At 40.3% G+C, this 20951-nt stretch overlaps 1 protein-coding gene across 4 annotated transcripts in view; it reads right to left on the bottom strand.

The window, feature by feature from the left end:
* The window catches only part of LOC115162910 (cadherin-23), a 712130-nt gene that overhangs the window by 131449 nt on the left and 559730 nt on the right, over nucleotides 1-20951 (bottom strand). For 3 of the 4 annotated variants that reach the window (XM_029714423.1, XM_029714440.1, XM_029714433.1), the window contains one exon: nucleotides 14428-14556. In XM_029714423.1, the coding sequence (XP_029570283.1) occupies nucleotides 14428-14556 (129 nt within the window). Of the gene's footprint in view, nucleotides 1-14427; nucleotides 14557-18778; nucleotides 18855-20153; nucleotides 20229-20603; nucleotides 20647-20817; nucleotides 20888-20951 lie in introns of those variants that run through there. The other variant, XR_003869666.1, reaches the window with a different exon arrangement.

The raw sequence follows: 20951 nt of genomic DNA, 5'->3' as shown, positions 1-20951 counted from the left end.
GACAGACAGACAGACAGACAGACAGACAGACAGACAATAACTTATCAGCATCATGTGAGTAATACACTACCTTTTCTGTGTACAGAAAATATTTGTTTTTAAAGCAGAGTGAAATTCCACTCTCCATTCATATTTTTGGGGTCTTGTATTCAGGCAGTACAGCATGAGAGGTTAGAAAGGGTAGGGGACAGAATGGTCGAAAGTCGGTTGAACGGATCGAACCTACAAGTGTTGGGGAGTAGCTCCACTACATGTTATTTAACTACACTGAACAAAAATATAAATGCAACATGTAAAGTGTTGGTCCCATGTTTCATGAGCTGAAATAAAATATCACAGAAATCTTCCATAAGCACAAAAATATTATTTCTTTAAAATGTTGTGCACAAATTTGTTTACGTCCCTGTTAGTAAGCATTTCTTCTTTGTCAAGATAATCCATGCACCTGACAGGTGTGGCATATCAAGAAGCATGAAACAACATGATCATTACACAGGTGCACCTTGTCCTGGGGACAATAAAAGACCACTCTAAAAGGTGTAGTTTTGTCACACAACACAATGCCACAGATGTCTCAAGTGATGAGGGAGCGTGCAATTGACATGCTGACTGCAGGAATGTCCACCAGAGCTGTTGCCAGATAATGTAATGTTAGTTTCTCTACCATAAGCCGCCTTCAATGTTGTTTTATAGAATTTGGCAATACGTCCAGCCGGCCTCACAACCTCTGACCATGTATAACCACGCCAGCCCAGGACCTCCACATCCGGCTTCTTCACCTGCGGGATCGTCTGAGACCAGCCACTCAGACAGCTGATGAAACTGTGGGTTTGCACTAGAGGTCGACCGATTAATCGGAATGGCCGATTAATTAGGGCCGATTTCAAGTTTTCATAACAATCAGTAATCGGTATTTTTGGCCACCGATTTGGAGATTATTATAATTTTTTTTAATTTTTTTAATTACACCTTTATTTAACTAGGCAAGTCAGATTAAGAACACATTCTTATTTTCAATGACGGCCTAGGAACGGGGGTTAACTGCCTTGTTCAGGGGGAATTTGCGAATTCGTTTTTGCAACCTTCCGGTTACTTGTCCAACGCTCTAACCACCTGCCTTACATTGCACTCCATGAGGCTGACTAGCAATTATGCGAGGGCAGCAAGAAGCCAAGGTAAGTTGCTAGCTAGCATTAAACTTATCTTATAAAAAACGATAAATCTTAACATAATCACTAGTTAACTACACATGGTTGATGATATTACTAGTTTATCTAACGTCATGCGTTGCATATAATCGATGCGGTGCCTGTTAATTTCTCATCGAATCACAGCCTACTTCGACAAACGGGTGATGATTTAACAAGCGCATTTGCGAAAAAAGCACTGTCGTTGCACCAATGTACCTAACCATAAACATCAATGCCTTTCTTTAAAATCAATACACAAGTATATATTTTTAAACCTGCATATTTAGTTAATATTGCCTGCTAACATGAATTTGTGTCACTTCTCTAGTGTTCCGTGTAAGCAGTCAGGGTATATACAGCAGTTTGGGCCGCCTGGGCCGTAATTAATTTGCCAGAATTGTACATAATTATGACATAACATTGAAGGTTGTGCAATGTAACAGGAATATTTAGACTTAGGGATGCCACCCGTTAGATGAAATACGGAACGGTTCCGTATTTCACTGAAATAATAAAAGTTTCGTTTTCGAAATGATAGTTTCCGGATTTGACCATATTAATGACCAAAGGCTCGTATTTCTGTGTGTTATTATGTTATAATTAAGTCTATGATTTAATATTTGATAGAGCAGTCTGACTGAGTGATGGTAGGCAGCAGCAGGCTAGTAAGCATTCATTCAAACAGGACCTTCATGCGTTTTGCCAGCAGCTCTTTGCAATTCTTCAAGCATTGCACTGTTTATGACTTCAAGCCTATCAACTCCCAAGATTAGGCTGGTGTAATCGATGTGAAATGGCAAGCTAGTTAGCGGGTGCGCGCTAATAGCGTTTCAAACGTCACTCGCTCTGAGACTTGGAGTAGTTGTTCCCCTTGCTCTACATGGGCAATGCTGCTTCGAGGGTGGCTGTTGTCGATGTGTTCCTGGTTCAAGCCCAGGTAGGAGCGAGGAGAGGGACGGAAGCTATACTTTTACACTGGCAATACTAAAGTGCCTATAAGAACATCCAGTTGTAAAAGGTATATGAAATACAAATCGTATAGAGAGAAATAGTCCTATAATTCCTATAATAACTACAACCTAAAACTTCTTACCTGGGAATATTGAAGACTCATGTTAAAAGGAACCACCAGCTTTCATATCTTCTCATGTTCTGAGCAAGGAACTTAAACGTTAGCTTTTTTACATGGCACATATTGCACTTTTACTTTCTTCTCCAACACTTTGTTTTTGCATTATTTAAACCAAATTGAACATGTTTCATTATTTATTTGAGGCTAAATTGATAGTATATATGTATTATATTAAGTTAAAATAAGTGTTCATTCAGTATTGTTGTAAATGTCATTATTACAAATAAATCCAATTTGCAAAAATCGACCGATTAATCGGTCTCGGTCTTTCTGGGCCTCCAATAATCGGCACCGGTATCGGCGTTGAAAAATCATAATCGGCCGACCTCTAGATTGCACAACCGAAGAATTTCTGCAAAAACTGTCAGAAATCGTCTCAGTGAAGCTCATCTGTGTGCTCGTCGTCCTCACCAGGGTCTTGACCTGACTGCAGTTCGGCATCGTGACTGACTTCAGTGGGTAAATGCTCACTTTCGATGGCCACTGGCAGACTGGAGAAGTGTGTTCCTCACGGATGAATCCCGGTTTCAACTGTACCGGGCTGATGGCAGACAGCGTGTATGGCGTCGTGTGGGCGAGCGGTTTTCCGACGTCAACGTTATGAACAGAGTGTCCCATGAAGGTGGTGGGGTTATGGTATGGACAGGCATAAGCTACGGAAAAGGAACACAATTGCATTTTATCGGTGGCAATTTGAATGCACAGAGATTCTGAGGCCCACTGTCATGCCATTCATCCGCCGCCACCACCTCATGTTTCAGCATGATAATGCAAGGCCCCATGTCGCAATTCCGGGAAGCTGAACATTTTACAAGTTCTTCCATGACCTGCATACTCACCAAACATGCCACCCATTGAGCATATTTGGGATGCTCTGGTTCGACGTGCACGACACCGTGTTCCAGTTCCCGCCAATATCCAGCAACATCACACAGCCATTGAAGAGGAGTGGGACAACATTCCACAGGCCACAATCAACAGTCTGATCAACTCTATGCAAAGGAGAAGTGTCGGGCTGCATGAGGCAAATGGTGCTCACACCAGGTACTGACTGATTTTCTGATCAACCCCCCTATTTTTTTTTTAAGGTATCTGTGACCAACAGATGCATATCTGTATTCCCAGTCATGTGAAATCCATAGATTAGGGCCTAATTAATTTATTTCAATTGACTGATTTCCTTATATGAACTGTAAATTGTTGCATGTATATTTTTGTTCAGTGTAGTACTTTATCTACATTTCCAGTAGTTTGGTGGTATTTTAACTAAATAGTCTTTTCAGCAGTAGTTAATTACTTTTTAAAAACACAGTTGGACATCCAGTTCAGATAAGATTAAATTGAAGCAAACACAGACAAAACGAGTTTTGAAGTTTAACTCTTACTTAACATTAGTAGTTTGTGGGTGAACATGTGAATAATTGAGAGCTGTGTGTCTGTATATGTTCGTGTGTGTGTATTATTGTGTATGTGATTAATTGACTGACTTGTGTGTGGGTGTGACAAATTAACATTTGGTCTATAATTTTACTGCAAGAAACAGTTAATTCTAAAGAAGTTAATATTATAATATGCTTCATGTGAGGCCTGCAGTCAGTGTCCAGACTTCACTTACTGTTCCAAATATTAGGCTACTGTTACTGTCTAAACTTCAAAGATGCGTAAACCAAGGGGTTTTACCCCATGTTCTCTGTCATTTAGAGAACCACTACCAACTCCGGGGGAGATAATAATGGGTCAGATCCGCAGATCAGAAAAGCCCAAATGAGAATTGCACTCTTTCAGATGGAATTTCATAGAAATCGCTGTGTATTTTCCTGTAAGGCAACTTTTAATAGGCTAATATACAGGCCTGTTATATTTTCCATTAGTTTTTAAAAACAAAGAAAAGAAAATCTACTTTGACATTACAATGTATTTTATGCAGATTGCTGACCCCAAAAAATTACAATTAAAACCATTCTAACCCCACTTTTAAACAAAATGTTTCACCATATAGGCCTACCCATGGGCGTATAAGCTGATTGTGCACTTAGTAAAACCTTGTTTTTTCCCCCATAGCTATTTTTTCAGAGCTTGTATTCGCCGGGCCAGAAGAATGTCCAAGGAATCAAATATATCACCATGTGCATCAGAGTCGCGTATTTCTTGTGTATTGTTCAGCTAGTTTTTAACATAAAGCATCATGGAGTTAAACATTTTTATAGATCGCTTTATACCTAGGCCAAAATAGTTCACCTCCGATTGATTTTAGCGATACACGCACGGGTGGCGGCTCCATCTGAACATAGTACTAGAAGTTTTAATATTTTATTTTATGATACTCAATTGGCAATTCTCTTGTAAACTCAGCAAAAATCGAAACGTCCTCTCACTGCCAACAGCATTCATTTTCAGTAAACTTAACATGTGTAAATAATTGTATGAACATAACAAGATTCAACAACTGAGACATAAACTGAACAAGTTCCACAGACATGTGACTAACAGAAATGAAACGATGTGTCCCTGAACAAAGGGGGGGTCAAAATCAAAAGTAACAGTAACAGTCAGTATCTGGTGTGGCCACCAGCTGCATTAAGTACTGCAGTGCATCTCCTCCTCATGGACTGCACCAGATTTGCCAGTTCATGCTGAGAGATGTTACCCCACTCTTCCACCAAGTTCCCTCACATTTCTGGGGGCAATGGCCCTAGCCCTCACACTCTGATCCAACAGGTCCCAGACGTGCCCAATGGGATTGAGATCCGGGCTCTTCGATGGCCATGGCAGAACACTGACATTCCTGTCTTGCAGGAAATAACGCACAGAACGAGCAGTATGGCTGGTGGCATTGTCATGCTGAGGGTCATGTCAGGATGAGCCTGCAGGAAGGGTACCACATGAGGGAGGAGGATGTCTTCCCTGTAACGCACAGTGTTGAGATTGCCTGCAATGATAACAAGCTCAGTTCGATGATGCTGTGACACACCGCCCCAGACCATGATGGACCCTCTACCTCCATATCGATCTCGCTCTAGAGTACAGACCTCGGTGTAACGCTCATTCCTTCGACGATAAACGCGAATCCGACCATCACCCCTGGTGAGACAAAATGCGACTCGTCAGTGAAGAGCACTTTTTGCCAGTCCTGTCTGGTCCAGCGACGGTGGGTTTGTGCCCATAAGTGACGTTGTTGAAAGTGATGTCTGGTGAGGACCTGCCTTACAACAGGCCTACAAGCCCTCAGTCCAGCCTCTCTCAGCCTATTGCGGACAGTCTGAGCACTGACGGAGGGATTGTGCATTCCTGGTATAACTCGGGCAGTTGTTGTTGCCATCCTGTACCTGTCCCGCAGGTGTGATGTTCGGATGTACCGATCCTGTGCAGGTGTTGTTACACATGGTCTGCCATTGCGAGGACGATCAGCTTTCCGTCCTGTCTCCCTGTAGCGATGTCTTAGGCGTCTCACAGTAGGGACATTGCAATTTATTGCCCTGGCCACATATGCAGTCCTCATGCCTCCTTGCAGCATGCCTAAGGCATGTTCACACAGATGAGCAGGGACCATGGGCATCTTTCTTTTGGTGTTTTTCAGAGTAGAAAGGCCTCTTTAGTGTCCTAAGTTTTCATAACTGTGACCTTAATTGCCTACCGTCTGTAATCTGTTTATGTCTTAATGACCGTTCCACAGGTGCATGTTCATTAATTATTTATGGTTCATTGAACAAGCATGGGAAACAGTGTGCCTTTACAATGAAGATCTGTGAAATGATTTGGATTTTTACGAATTATCTTTGAAAGACAAGGTTCTGAAAAAGGGACATTTCTTTTTTTACTGTTTATATGTCATGGATATATTTAAACTTATATTCCTTTATGTAATTTAACTTTCACATCAGTGGCGTGTCCAGAACATTTTAAATGAGGTGGCCAATGTGGGGCACAGACCCAGATTAGCATATTGAACTTTAATCGATGCAAGGTGGATTTAATAAATATAATTATGATAGTTCCACACATTAAATGCTTCAGCTTAGGTTTGGTACATTTCCTTGTTCAAATAAATCATAAATTAATTCCAAAAATATTGTTATAATGTTTGCATTCAAGGTCAGGATTTTATATATGGGTATAAGCATACAGCAGTAAATTCACTTGAAATTACCACCAGGAGTGTGAATTATACCGTGACATTTGGGGGTCACGTTTTTACTGGACCTCCTATGGCACACATTTCTTTTAATGGGTTTTATAGTTAAGACATGTAGACCTAATTTAACTTAAAAAATGCTTTACCGTCAAATGTGTCATGAACACAAAGAGTCATGATGTTTCATCTGGTTGTCAAACAAATCACTTCAAAAAGTAGGTTAACTAGGTTCCATGGACAGTGCTCTATGTACCCACCATTTGATTGGAAAGGAACATCTATTACAAACACCATAAGTGTAATGACCTTCAGCCTAAAAAGTGGCATGTATTCATGGATGCCAAGGTAAGTCAGGCTTCCCAAAAAATTTTAACAATAAAAAAGAAACAAACGTATACAATTATTTCTCATTCGTGTCTATCCGTGTTCCATCATTTTCATTCAATTCGCAAAAGAGGGGTTAACTGTCAGTTAAAACTGGGGTTACGGGGGACCTTTGAGATGATCAGGGGAGACTGACCCTATTGGAGTAAATAACAATTATAAACTGCGTGGTTCGATCCCTGAATGCTGATTGACTGACAGCCGTTGTATATCAGATTGTATACCATGGGTAAGAAAAAACATGTATTTTTACCTCTCTAATTACGTTGGTAACCAGTTTATAAGTTTATAATAGCAATAAGGCACCTCGGGGGTTGGCGGTATATGGCCAATATACAGTCACGGCCAAAAGTTTTGAGAATGACACAAATATTAATTTCCTCAAAGTTTGCTGCTTCAGTGTCTTTAGATATTTTTGTCAGATGTTACTATGGAATACTGAAGTATAATTACAAGCATTTCATAAGTGTCAAAGGCTTTTATTGACAATTACATGAAGTTGATGCAAAGAGTCAATATTTGCAGTGTTGACCCTTCTTTTTCAAGACCTCTGCAATCCGCCCTTGTTATAGGCGTCGTAAGGATTGGACCAAGGCGCAGCAGGTAAAGTGCTCATCTTCTTAATTTATTAAAGAAAACACTTAAACAAAATAAACAAACCACGAAAACAGTTCTATAAGGCTCCCAGGCTATACAGAAAATAACCACCCACAAAACACAAGTGAAACAAACACAACTAAATATGGCCTCCAATTAGAGAAAACGACAACCAGCTGCCTCTAATTGGATGTCATTGCCAAAAACTCAACATAGAAATAGAAAACTAGATATAAACATAGAAATAGAGAACATAGAACCTAAACCCAAAAACACCGAAACACACAAAAGAAACACCCCCTGCCATGCCCTGACCAAACTACAATGACAAATAACCCATTTTACTGGTCAGGACGTGACAGCCCTGGCATGATGTCAATTAACTTCTGGGCCACATCCTGACTGATGGCAGCTCATTCTTGCATAATCAATGCTTGGAGTTTGTCAGAATTTGTGGGTTTTTGTTTGTCCACTCGCCTCTTATCATTCTTTATTCATGGCTGTGTTCTTAGGCAAAACTGTGAGTGAGCCCACTCCCTTGGCTGAGAAGCAACTCCACACCTGAATGGTCTCAGGATGCTTTACTGTTGGAATGACACAGGACTGATGGTAGCGCACACCTTGTCTTCTCCGGACAAGCTTTTTTTCCGGATGCCCCAAACAATCGGAAAGGGGATTCATCGGAGAAAATGACTTTACCCCAGTCCTCAGCAGTCCAATCCCTGTACCTTTTGCAGAATATCAGTCTGTCCCTGATGTTTTTCCTGGCGATAAGTGGCTTCTTTGCTGCCCTTCTTGACACCAGGCCATCCTCCAAAAGTCTTCGCCTCACTGTGTGTGCAGATACACTCACACCTGTCTGCTGCCATTCCTGAGTAACCTCTGTACTGGTGGTGCCCCAATCCCGCAGCTGAATCAACTTTAGGAGACGTTCCTGGCGCTTGCTGGACTTTCTTGGGCGCCCTGAAGCCTTCTTCACAACAATTGAACCGCTCTCCTTGAAGTTCTTGATGATCCGATAAATGGTTGATTTAGGTGCAATCTTACTGGCAGCAATATTCTTGCCTGTGAAGCCCTTTTTGTGCAAAGCAATGATGACGACACACGTTTCCTTGCAGGTAACCATGGCTGACAGAGGAAGAACAATGATTCCAAGCACCACCCTCCATTTGAAGCTTCCAGTCTGTTATTCGTACTCAATCAGCATGACAGAGTGATCTCCAGCCTTGTCCTCGTCAACACTGTGTTAATGAGAGAATCACTGACATGATGTCAGCTGGTCCTTTTGTGGCAGGGCTGAAATGCAGTTGAAATGTTTTTTGGGGATTCAGTTAATTTGCATGGCAAAGAAGGACTTTGCAATTAATTGCAATTCATCTGATCACTCTTCATAACATTCTGGAGTATATGCAAATTGCAATCATACAAACTGAGGCAGCAGACTTTGTGAAAATTAATATTTGTGTCATTCTCAAAACTTTTGGCCACGACTGTACAGTGGTTCTCTTAGGGTTATGCGTCCCGCTAGCAACTTCCAGTGAAACTGGAGGGCGCGCAATACAAATAAATAATCATACAAATTATGGATATTAAACATGTATGTTCATAAAAGGGTCTTATATCGGTTGAAAGCTTAAATTCTTGTTAATCTAACTGCGCTGTCCAATTTATAGTAGTCATTACAGTGAAAGCATGCCATGCGATTGTTTGAGGACGGCGCCCCCATCAAAATATTTTTCCACCGGTACAGGTTTCATAAACTTACAAATAGCAATTAAATATTCACTTACTTTTTAGCAATCTTCCTCTGATTTGTCATCCAAAGGGTACCAGCTATAAGATGATGTGTCGTTTTGTTAGATAAAATCCTTCTTTATATCCCAAAAAGTCAGTTTAGTTGGCGCCATCGATTTGAGTAATCCACTCGTTCAAGATGCAGAGAAAGGAATCCGAAAATCTACCTCTAAACTTTGTTAAAACAAGTCAAAATATGTTTCTATTCACTCCTCAGATACCCTAAAATGTAATGAAATTATAATATTTCTTACGGAAAGAAGTATGTTCAATAGGAAACCAATATTAGCAGGTGCGTCTTGTTTTCACCGCGAGCCCAAACACGAATTTCCAAGAGTGTGTCCCAGTACTAAAACTCATATTTCTTACTCATTTAGGAAGAAACAAGGCTGAAACCTTGAACATAGACTGCTGACACCCTGTGGAAGCCATAGGAATTGCATCCTGGGAGCTGGATTTCATTATTTCTCTGTACTTCCATTGTAAAAGCATAGGCGCTCAAAAAAAAAAATAATTCCGGTTGGTATTTCTTTGGATTTTCTCCTACCATATCTATTGTGTTATAGTCTCCTACATTATTTTAACATTTCTACAAACTTCAAAGTGTTTTCCTTCCAATGGTACCAATTATGTGCATATCCTGAATTCAGGGCCTGAGCGACAGCCAGTTTACGTTGGGCACGTCAGTCAGGCGGAAATTGAGGAAAAAGGACCCTAGCCCTAACAAGTATTAATACTGCAGGACACCTTGCGGGCTGCCACAGAATTCTATGGCATGTTATTTAATTGTCAGCCATTGTTACCATTAATGCGAGTTAGTGCTAGTTTGACCACCAGAGGGCATCTTTGAGGAACATTTGATAGCCTTCAATATTGGCTGTACTAGAGAATTTAAAGCCTTTTTTGTAAGAACATAGTATATGGGATTTAAAGAAATGTAGCTTAGTTAATTTGATAATTATTATCGTGTTTCTATTCCAAGAAAATGAAAAAATGAAACCCTCAGGGTTTCCGTTAGGATGGAATGGAATATATGGTGCTTCACAACATGACGGTTTTGGCTACAGTACTAAGAGCATAACATTTCCACACCCTAATGGTAGTCTAACCAATACCCAAACGGAGATTCAGTAAAAATAAAAAAAATCTTTGATTTATCAAGACCAGTCCCCATGCTTGTCTCAGAGCAGCGCGGACATAGTTGACCACAGCAGGTAGGGTATTGCTTCAAATACTATTGCTTCTAACTTTTTAAATAAATAAGACCTACACCACTTTTAACCTGTTGGGGCTAGGGGGCAGTATTTGCACGGCCGGATAAAAAACGTACCCGATTTAATCTGGTTACTACTCCTGCCCAGTAACTAGAATATGCATATAATTGTTTGATTTGGATAGAAAACACCCTAAAGTTTCTAAAACTGTTTGAATTGTGTCTGTGAGTATAACAGAACTCATTTGGCAGGACAAAACCTGAGAAGATTCCAAACAGGAAGCGCTCTCTCTGACCATTTCATGGCCTTATTGATCATCTCTAACAAAAACGGGGGATCTCTGGCATGACGTGACATTTTCTAATGCTCCCATAGGCTCTCAAAAGGCGCCAGAAAGCTGAATCGTGGCTTTGCAGCCCATGGCTGAAAAACAGTGGCGCATTTTGATAGTGGTCGATCTGAGGACAATGGGACAGGGCGCGCGTGCCCGAGTCGACTCCATGTTTACTTTCTCTCTCTTTGAACGAAAACCACCACTCCCGGTCGGAATATTATCGCTTTTTTACGAGAAAAATGGCATAAAAATTGATTTTAAACAGCGGTTGACATGCTTCGAAGTACGGTAATGGAATATTTAGAATTTTTTTGTCACGAAACGCGTTGGGCGTGTGACCCTTATTTACCCCTCGGATAGTGTCTTGAACGCACGAACAAAACGCCGCTATTTGGATATAACTATGGATTATTTGGGACCAAACCAACATTTGTTATTGAAGTAGAAGTCCTGGTAGTGCATTCTGATGAAGAACACCAAAGGTAATCAAACTTTTCTAATAGTAAATCGGAGTTTGGTGAGTACCACACTTGGTTGGTGTCAAAATAGCTAGCCTGTGATGGCCGGGCTATCTACTCAGAATATTTGTCACGTCCTGGCCAGTATAAGGGTTAATTGTCATTTTAGTTTGGTCAGGACGTGGCAGAGGGTATTTGTTTTATGTGGTTCGGGGTGGTGTTTTGGTAAAAGGGAGTTTGATTTAGTATTTCCGGGTTTTTGGTTTATGGTCTATGTTTATGTATTTCTATGTGTAGTCTAGTGAGTGTGTTTCTATGATTGGTTAATTGGGGTTGGGACTCTCAATTGAAGGCAGGTGTTTTCCCTTTGCCTTTGATTGAGAGTCCCATATATTAGGGTGTGTTTGTGTCTGTCATTTGTGGGAGATTGTTTCTTGTCTAGCATGTATGAGCCTGAGAAGACTGTCGGTATATCGTGAGTTAGTTTTGTTGTTTTTTGTGTTCATTTTGATTTAATAAATGTTCAAAATGAACAAACACAGTCCTGCTGCATTTTGGTCCTCCTTCACCGACGATAACCGTGACAATATTGCAAAATTTGCTTTCACCGAAAAGCTATTTTAAAATCGGACATAGCGAGTGCATATAGGAGTTCTGTATATATAATTCTTTAAAAAAATATGTTTTTTGTGAACGTTTATCGTGAGTAATTTAGTAAATTCACCGGAAGTGTTCGGTGGGAATGCTAGTCACATGCTAGTCACATGCTAATGTAAAAAGCTGGTTTTTGATATAAATATGAACTTGATTGAACAAAACATGCATGTATTGTATAACATAATGTCCTAAGATTGTCATCTGATGAAGATCATCAAAGGTTAGTGCTGCATTTAGCTGTGGTTTGGGTTTATGTGACATTATATGCTAGCTTGAAAAATGGGTGTCTGATTATTTCTGGCTGGGTACTCTGCTGACATAATCTAATGTTTTGCTTTCGTTGTAAAGCCTTTTTGAAATCGGACAGTGTGGTTAGATTAACGAGAGTCTTGTCTTTAAAATGGTGTAAAATAGTCATATGTTTGAGAAATTGAAGTAATAGCATATCTAAGGTAAGCGTCCCACCTAGCCCATAGAGGTTAACAGCACATTACTTAACACTAGTGAGACTCATGCCGCCTACGGTAGGTCCACAGTACATAAACATTTTTTTCTCAATGACGTGACTTTCAGCCTATAATTAGATTTAGAGGATTGGAGGATTCTAAATTAATATCTAAGGGGCATTTTTCGTTATGGAAAATCTGATCTGTGAGAATATCTAAGGGGCTTTTATATAATTAAAAATGAATTAATAATAATAACAATAATAGATGTTTTAAAAATAACGATATATTGGATATTATTTCGTTTTCAAATAACCTAAAGTGAGCGAGAAAAAGGCAATTCTTGAACATGGGGTGCCACATTCTTACTAATTTGTAAATAAAGCCAGTTTGTTATTTAGAATTACTTATTTATGTTTTTAGAGGGAGAGAAACCAAAAGCCCACCGTCGCCTCATCGGTCTCCCATTCGCGGACGGCACAGGTATCGAACCAGCATCTGTAGCAACACCGTTTGCACTTCGATGCAGTGTCTTAGACCGCTGCACCAGTCGGGAGGCCCCATCCACAAAGTTTTTAATGCTGATAAATGTCCTTGCACAAAGTATTTATTGTCCTGCTAATAGCCATAATGGAACTGTACAACGTGACCGGTCGGGAGTAGGCTACAGTACTACAGTAAGAGCAAAATAATCCTTACATTTCCACACCCTAATTGAAGTCTAAGTTTCTCTTACAAAAATTACTTACTAAGGTTTTTATTCTAAGTTTTAGTAAGTATTACTGACGGGTGTGCGCATGAAGGACAGAGGAATATTGTTCTAAATTCAATCATCTTCTTCATCCACATCATTCAGTTATTTGAAATTCAATTTTGAAGTCATACAAATGATCAGTTTCTATTTGGTTTATGTCGCCCATTCATTGTCAGTTAGAGATACAGTAGCGCCTTGGGACCCAAAAGCATAATCAGTGCTCTAACTCCCCCTTGTGCTGGTCTGGAGCAATGAAGTAGTGACGCAGGGTACCGTACTAAACCACAAATTACCTCTAAGTCCCGCAGCATAATCGCAAAACTTTTAGTTGAGCAACCACTGTACCATGGCTAAGGGCTATATCCAGGCACTCTGCATTGGGTCTCGCATAAAAACAGCCCTTAGCCGTGGTATATTGGCCATATACCACACCCCCTCTGGCCTTATTGCTTATTAAATATAGCATCATTGCATCCGTCAAACAGGTAAGCCTACCCCTTATTTCTTAAATAGGGCTCGAACAAAGCCCTCTTGTTGTTAGTAAATTAGCCGACTCAACTTTCAGCACAGGGCACTGTCCATATTGATTTTAGAAATAGGCCTATATCCACACAGGAGCGGTGGCTGCATCTCAACTAGCCTGATCTTTTTTCTTATACAGTATTTCAAAAATAAGTTGTTACAGTTATTTGTGATATACCTATTTTAGCTAAGTTTTATTGAATTGATTAAATGTCTCGGTCCATTAGTCATGCTAAGCACAGGGTTGTCTTATAAGATCTTTTAAGGTAAGATAATTAGGTGGGTGCTTCATTTTTTCCTATTTGATGTTGTCTTGGAAAATTACATCATTAGTCATACTATCCCGTGTTTTACTGTTTAAAGAATTGTCTCTTATTATATGCTAGTGTTTTTTCTAACCTGATACAAACTTGTCTTTGTCGGACTTAGTCATAAGACTGGGCGTACCAGATAGCATTTACATGTAGACATTCAGAAGACATTCATTGTCAGATAATACATTTAAATATGACACGTGATGTGTAAGTGTCACGTGAACACAATGTCTATATGACGTGTACATGTCATGTGACAAGTACATGATGTGAACGTGTCAGCAGTTTGACGCCTAAGAAAAAATGTGTCTCTATTGACAATCCATGTTATTTCATGACGGTATCTTAGGTGCTTACTAAGATGTTAGGTAACTTGGTGATCGGTATCAGTATCTACCGTAGGCTCTTTCTCGGCCCAAATTACTCTCCATATGTGTGTCTGATTGTATATATGATTGACTGACTGACTGACTGACGTGTGTGTGATTGAGTGACTCACCTCGTTGACGCTGACATTGTAGCCCCCCTGGCTCTCGATGACGGGTGTGTTATCATTGACGTCCAGGATGTTGATGATTAGAGGGAGGTCTCTGTAGCGGGGAGGCACGCCGCTGTCCATGGCACGCACCTGTCATAACACACACACACATACATGCACACACATCAGTCAGTCAATCACACACATGTCAGTCAGTCAATCACACACAAAGACAGACAGACAGATGTACACATGTGCATAAGCAGGTGGGCATACATAACAGATGCAAAGATGGTTTTAGATTTATTCCTACCACTAAGCTGCTGTTCATTGATTATTGATTTCCATTACCATAGGTATCTATCTATTTATCCTGTTACTGGTAACTATTACTTCTGTTTAGATGTACAGTGCATTCGGAAAGTATTCAGATCCCTTAACGTTTCTCAACATTTTGTTACGTTACAACCTTATTCTAAAAATGATTACGTTTTTTCCTTTATCAATCTACACACAATACCCCATAATGACAAAGCAAAAACAGATTTATGAAAAATTTAAAACAGAAATATCACATTTTCCTAAGTATTCAGACCCTTTACTCAGTACTCTGTTCAAGCACCTTTGGCAGCGATTACAGCCTCGAGTCTTCTTGGGTATGACACTACAGGCTTGGCACACCTCAAGCTCTGTCAGGTTGGATGGGGAGCGTCGCGTCAGAGCTATTTTCAGGCCTCTCCAGAGATGTTCGATCGGTTTCAAGTCCAGGCTCTGGCTGGGCCACTCAAGGACATTCAGAGACTTGTTCCAAAGCCACGCCTGTGTTGTCTTGGCTGTGTGCTTAGGGTTGTTGTCCTGTTGGGAGGTAAACCTTCGCCCCAGTCTGAGGTCCTGAGCACTCTGGAGCAAGTTTTCATCAAGGATTTCTCTGTACTTTGCCCCATTAATCCTTCCCTCGATCCTGACTAGTCTCCCAGTCCCTGCGGCTGAAAAACATCCCCACAGCATGATGCTGCCACCACCATGCTTTACCGTAGAGATGGTGCCAGGTTTCCTACAGATGTGACACTTGGCATTCAGGCCAAAGAGTTCAATCTTGTTTCTCATGGTCTGAGAGTCTTTAGGTGCCTTTTGGCAAACTCCAAGCTGGCTGTTATGTGCCTTTTACTGAGGAGTGGCTTCCCTCTGGCCACTCTAACATAAAGGCCTGATTGGTGGAGTGCTGCAGAGATGGTTGTCCTTCTGGAAGGTTCTCCCATCTCCACAGAGGAACTCTAGACCTCCCTGATTAAGACCCTTGTCCCCGATTGCTCAGTTTGGCCGGGCGGCCAACTCTAGGAAGAGTCTTGGTGGTTCCAAACTTCTCCCATTTAAGAATGATGGAGGCCACTGTGTTCCACTGTTCTTCTTCAATGCTGCAGAAATGTTTTGTTAAACTTCCCCAGATCTGTGCCTCGACACAATCCTGTCTCGGAGCTCAACGGACAATATATTCAACCTCATGGCTTGGTTTTTGCTCTGACATGCACTGTCAACAGTGGGACCATATATAGACAGGTGTGTGCCTTTCCAAATAATGTCCAATCTATTGAATTTACCACATGTGGAATCCAATCAAATTGTAAAAACATCTCAAGGATGATCAACGGAAGCAGGATGCACCTGAGCTCAATTTCGTGTCTCATAGCAAAGGGTCTGAATACTTATGTAAATTAGGTATTTCTGTTTTTAATACATTTGCAAAAAAATAAAAATAAACTGTTTTTGCTTTTTCATTATGTTGTATTGTGTGTAGATTTCTGAGGATTTTTTTTATTTAATCAATTTTAGAATAAATGTGTAACATTACTGTGGAAAAGGTCAAAGGGATCTGAATACTTTCCGAATGCACTGTATATATTACCATTGGTATATTACCATAAGTATTTATATATTCCTGCTACCAGTCACTTTTCAGCCCTGTTTACATGTATATCCACATGTACATCCACCTATCACCCCTACACTGACACTCTTGCACACACTCACACTAACACCCACACACTTTCACTTACACTCAACCCACACACACACCCACCCACCCACCACTTATGCTTCTGCCATACTGTTTAATATATATTATTATTAATCTTGCTACTCCTGATTTTCATCCTGACCCTGTATATACTGTGGCTTCCTATCTTGTTAAACATTTTTTTTAACCCTTTTATTAGTTATACTATTTTGAGATTGATTACTGCATTGTTGGGTAGGGCTTGCAAGTTACGCATTTCTGCATACTTGTGTATGTGACAAATAAAACTTGAACTATTAGGTTTTGATTGGCCAATGCATGTTAAATGGACCTTTTCCTCTTCTCCTTTCTCTGTCAATAGTCCATATTCGTGAACAAAATTTGGCACATCAGCTGAGAACTCTATACCCTGTGATCTGTTCGCTAGTGTTTTTTTTGCAAAAGGTGGGTTGAAAAATGTGCACTCTCCCATAGGCACTTTTTTAAATGACCTCCACAAATTTGTCAACAGTTACACTTGAATCACAGAGAAAGATGAATTATGACCACTTGCATTTCAATATTCGAGAAAGGTATAGTTGATGTAATTAAAACCAATATTTTATCTGCTATCATTCCCATTCAAAAATGAAGGAAAACTAACTAATTACAAGGGGAAAGGCAATTGCTAATAAGGAGAAAGATAAACATCATTAGGATTATAGATCTTACAGTCTCAGTCAAAGTGAGAATGCAGCATTCCTTGATTGGTTATCTATCTGATCTATGTTCAGGGCTGTGACTTCGTTCTCCTATCTTGACTACTTGGCACGCTTAGCAACCAGTAGGAAGCAGCACAATATATTAGCTAGCTACATAGTGTTATATCCTGACAATATTGACACTCAATATATTTAGTTAAATTCTCAGCGATATTCACAATTGAATTCAAGGCCAGAATGCTTTAATTTTATGTTTCTGTTAGCTTTAGTTGTAGATAGGTCTCTAGCTAGCACCTAGGCTCCAGAGTTAAACGTCCTGTCCCAGCGACCAACAACTAGGTAGTATAGCCATAGCTACCTCTCCAACCGGTGATGGCGACAGAGGAATGCCTCTGCTATCAGGAGTGTGCACAGAGGCAGGGACTGCGAGCAGAAATTGTGAGGCCCACCCCAGCATTGGCCCCCACAAGGACAGAGGGATACTTACCAACTTCTTCCACATGCCAAATAAGAACTGTAGTAGGTAGCCCAGACCAGAGGGAGTGGGAGGACAGATGTCCATCAGGTTAGTTATTTCATTGAATTCGTAACTTTTTTCACAAACTCCTTTGCTGCATCTAAGTTAGCTAACGTTAGCTAGAACCAGTCTAGCTAACTAGACTTGTTCTACCTAGCTGACTTATATCACCAGCTCAAGTTAACGCTCCATTAATTAATTTCCATACGAATAGAAAGCTACATTGTGAAAAAGGCAATGAAACAATATAGCCAGCTACCAAACAAACATTCCCATACTGATGTAACGTTACTGAAATACCAGTCTGAAAAGCCCATGGCTTTGTATATAGAGGCATGTTCATTCAATGTTTTGTGTGGAGGATGTAGTCTACCTGGAAGGAATGTCACTATTTTTTACCAATACAATCCTACCCATTTATTTTAGCAATCCCCCAGTCCCAGATATTACAACTGGAAATGGCAATGATGGTATCAGCTGGGTAACATGCTATTTATGGTGCTTGACAGATATTAGTTTTGTTCTTTGTGGACAATTACGCCTTGCTGCCTACAGGCTGTGCCTGGAGTGGGCCCTGGGAAGAGAACCAAGTAGTGCTGCCGGCGTGTGTCGTCAGCTCCACCAGGAGGAAATTCCTCTCTCCTGATTGGCACTACGAGGGGTTCCTGGAGGTTGAGGAGTCGCAAGGTATAATATATTAAATGTTTAATTTAAAACATAAAAAAACAGGCTTACTGCACATCCTTGTCATTATTCTATGCATAACTTCATTCAAGGGTTTTCTACATCACTTTCAGTTGAACAGGTTTAGAGGAGGGTTAATATATCAGAGGCCACAAAAGTTAAATGCATGCTTTATCCAGATACATGGTTGTCTCCTATTACAGAGTTGTGCTGTAAACTACAGGTAGCCACTATTCATGGAGGGCAGGTCAACCGTGAGGTAACCCTAATCCTACTGTGAAGACCAGGGGCACCTACAGGGAAGAAAATACAAACATAGAGAAAAGTCAGGTGGCAATAAATTCTTACCAGGTCCCATTGGTCTCTCAAAATCAAATTAGTTTACACTGCACTAATTCCATGAATCGCAGGAGGGAAAAAGGTCAGCTGATCTCACCTGTCATATGCAAAGTGTCGGTCCTTGTGATGGTGCCCAAACGTGACGCAGAGACACACTGACGTCAACCACCACATCCCTGTTTCGCTCCAAAACCTGACCGGAGATAGAGACACCTATCACATGCATATACACTACCGTTCAAAAGTTTGGGGTCACTTAGAAAATGTCCTTGTTTTTGAAAGAAAAGCAAATTTTTATTCATTGAAATAACATCAAATTGATCAGAAATACAGTGTAGACAATGTTAATGTTGTAAACGACTATTGTAGCTGGAAACGGAGGATTTCTTATGGAATATCTATGTACATAGATATACAGAGGCCCATTATCAGCAACCATCACTCCTGTGTTCCAATGGCAAGTTGTGTTAGCTAATCCAAGTTTATCATTTTAAAAGGCTAATTGATCATTAGAAAACGCTTTTGCAATTATGTTAGCACAGCTGAAAACTGTTGTCCTGATTAAAGAAGCAATAAAACTGGCCTTCTTTAGACTAGTTGAGTATCTGGAGCATCAGCATTTGTGGGTTCAATTACAGGCTCAAAATGGCTAGAAACAAAGACCTTTCTTCTGACACTCGTCAGTCTATTTTTGTTCTGAGAACAGTGCAAACTGGCTCTAACCAGAACAGAAAGAGGAGTGGGAAGCCCCGGTGCACAACTGAGCAAGAGGACAAGTACATTAGAGTGTCTAGTTTGAGAAACAGACACCTCACAAGTCCTCAACTGGCAGTTTCATTAAATAGTACCCGCAAAACACCAGTCTCAATGTCAACAGTGAAGAGACCCCAAACCTTTGAAAGGTAGTGTACATTACCAACTTTAATAACGGAATTGTGTGAAATTAACACATGAACACCAGCCTAATGTGCTAAGCCCAAGGTAAACATTGGTTTGTCACACTTTTTCCCCAGCCCTATTGCAACAGTGCAGTAATCAATATCAAAATAATAAAACTAATAAAAAGGGTAAAACATTTTTGGGGATGAAACGAATTGCATTCTAAACTGAAGACCGTGATAGGTGACTATTGGAGTTAGATGTGTTAGGAGGGCAAAAGTGTGTCACCAACCAGGCATTGAGGCCTCGAGTTGAACAGTTAGGTCAAAGCAATGCATAGCCAAATATAAGTATTTCCGGCATATTTAGCTCGCTAAATAATTGTCTAGGTAGCTAATGTTATAACTTTCAGGACCTACAGTAGGGACCTACGCTGACAGGTACAACTATTGGTAACATCAGTTGCAGGAGGATTAAAATGCTAACTAGCAAGCCTGTAGTTGTTAATGGTACACAGATGACATCAGCAAGACAGAGCTTTTAATAAACCTGGATAGACAGGCATAGTTGAAATATACACGTTTTGATTCTTATGATTGTAGTTCTGGCCTACCATGATGAGCCTGCCACATCCAGTGCAAATTCATGGCCTCCTGCAGCCCCCGGCTCTTCTCTGAAAGCACCATCTCTTGAAATACCAAACAAAACAGGGAGTTAGACATGGTAGGTTACACATAAACCCTTTTTCTTTCCAATAATCATTTTGAGGAATATTGAGTCTACTTGCATCTAATCCCCTTTATTCTTTATTTTAGAATAATCATACATAAAAATAAAGTATATTCAACAATCGGAGCCTGGTCCGATAATCCAAATTATTGAGGTCTACTATCTGAGCAATTTATAATCCTGTCTCAATGCAAAATTGCTCAGACTGTTGATAGCAAGAGCAGAGTTTGGGAAAACATGTCTATTTGCACATTTGGTCTAATTTCAAAAATAATCCAACATTTAAATTCCACTTTTACCCATCTCCAGTCAACATGAACAATACAATACAAACCTGTGTCTTCACCGTCCTCTGGTGGCTCAGCCTCCAGCCTCCACTGGAGATATAAAACCCATTAGGACCACAGGTTGGCAACAGAGGTTAAAGGCAGGGTTGAATGATAATGTTGTGAAGATCAATGACAAGACCAAAGTGACCGTCTAACAGTATTTCTAGGAGAGGTCTATTACATGTCTGTATGGTCTGATACAAAGTATTATCAAATTACCCTTGTGCTGACTGTCTTGAAGATGCCTTTGTTCACATTGTCACTCTTCACTGATGTCACAGGTGGAGCACTTGAAGGATAATAATATGATAACAATAATAAGGTTGTTGGTTATTTCATAAAGATATAGCTTC

Source organism: Salmo trutta, chromosome 2 (assembly GCF_901001165.1).
Source record: "Salmo trutta chromosome 2, fSalTru1.1, whole genome shotgun sequence".
Lineage (NCBI taxonomy): Eukaryota > Metazoa > Chordata > Actinopteri > Salmoniformes > Salmonidae > Salmo > Salmo trutta.
The sequence above is the reverse complement of the archived record's forward strand: the minus strand, read 5'-3'. Positions and strand labels throughout refer to the sequence as shown.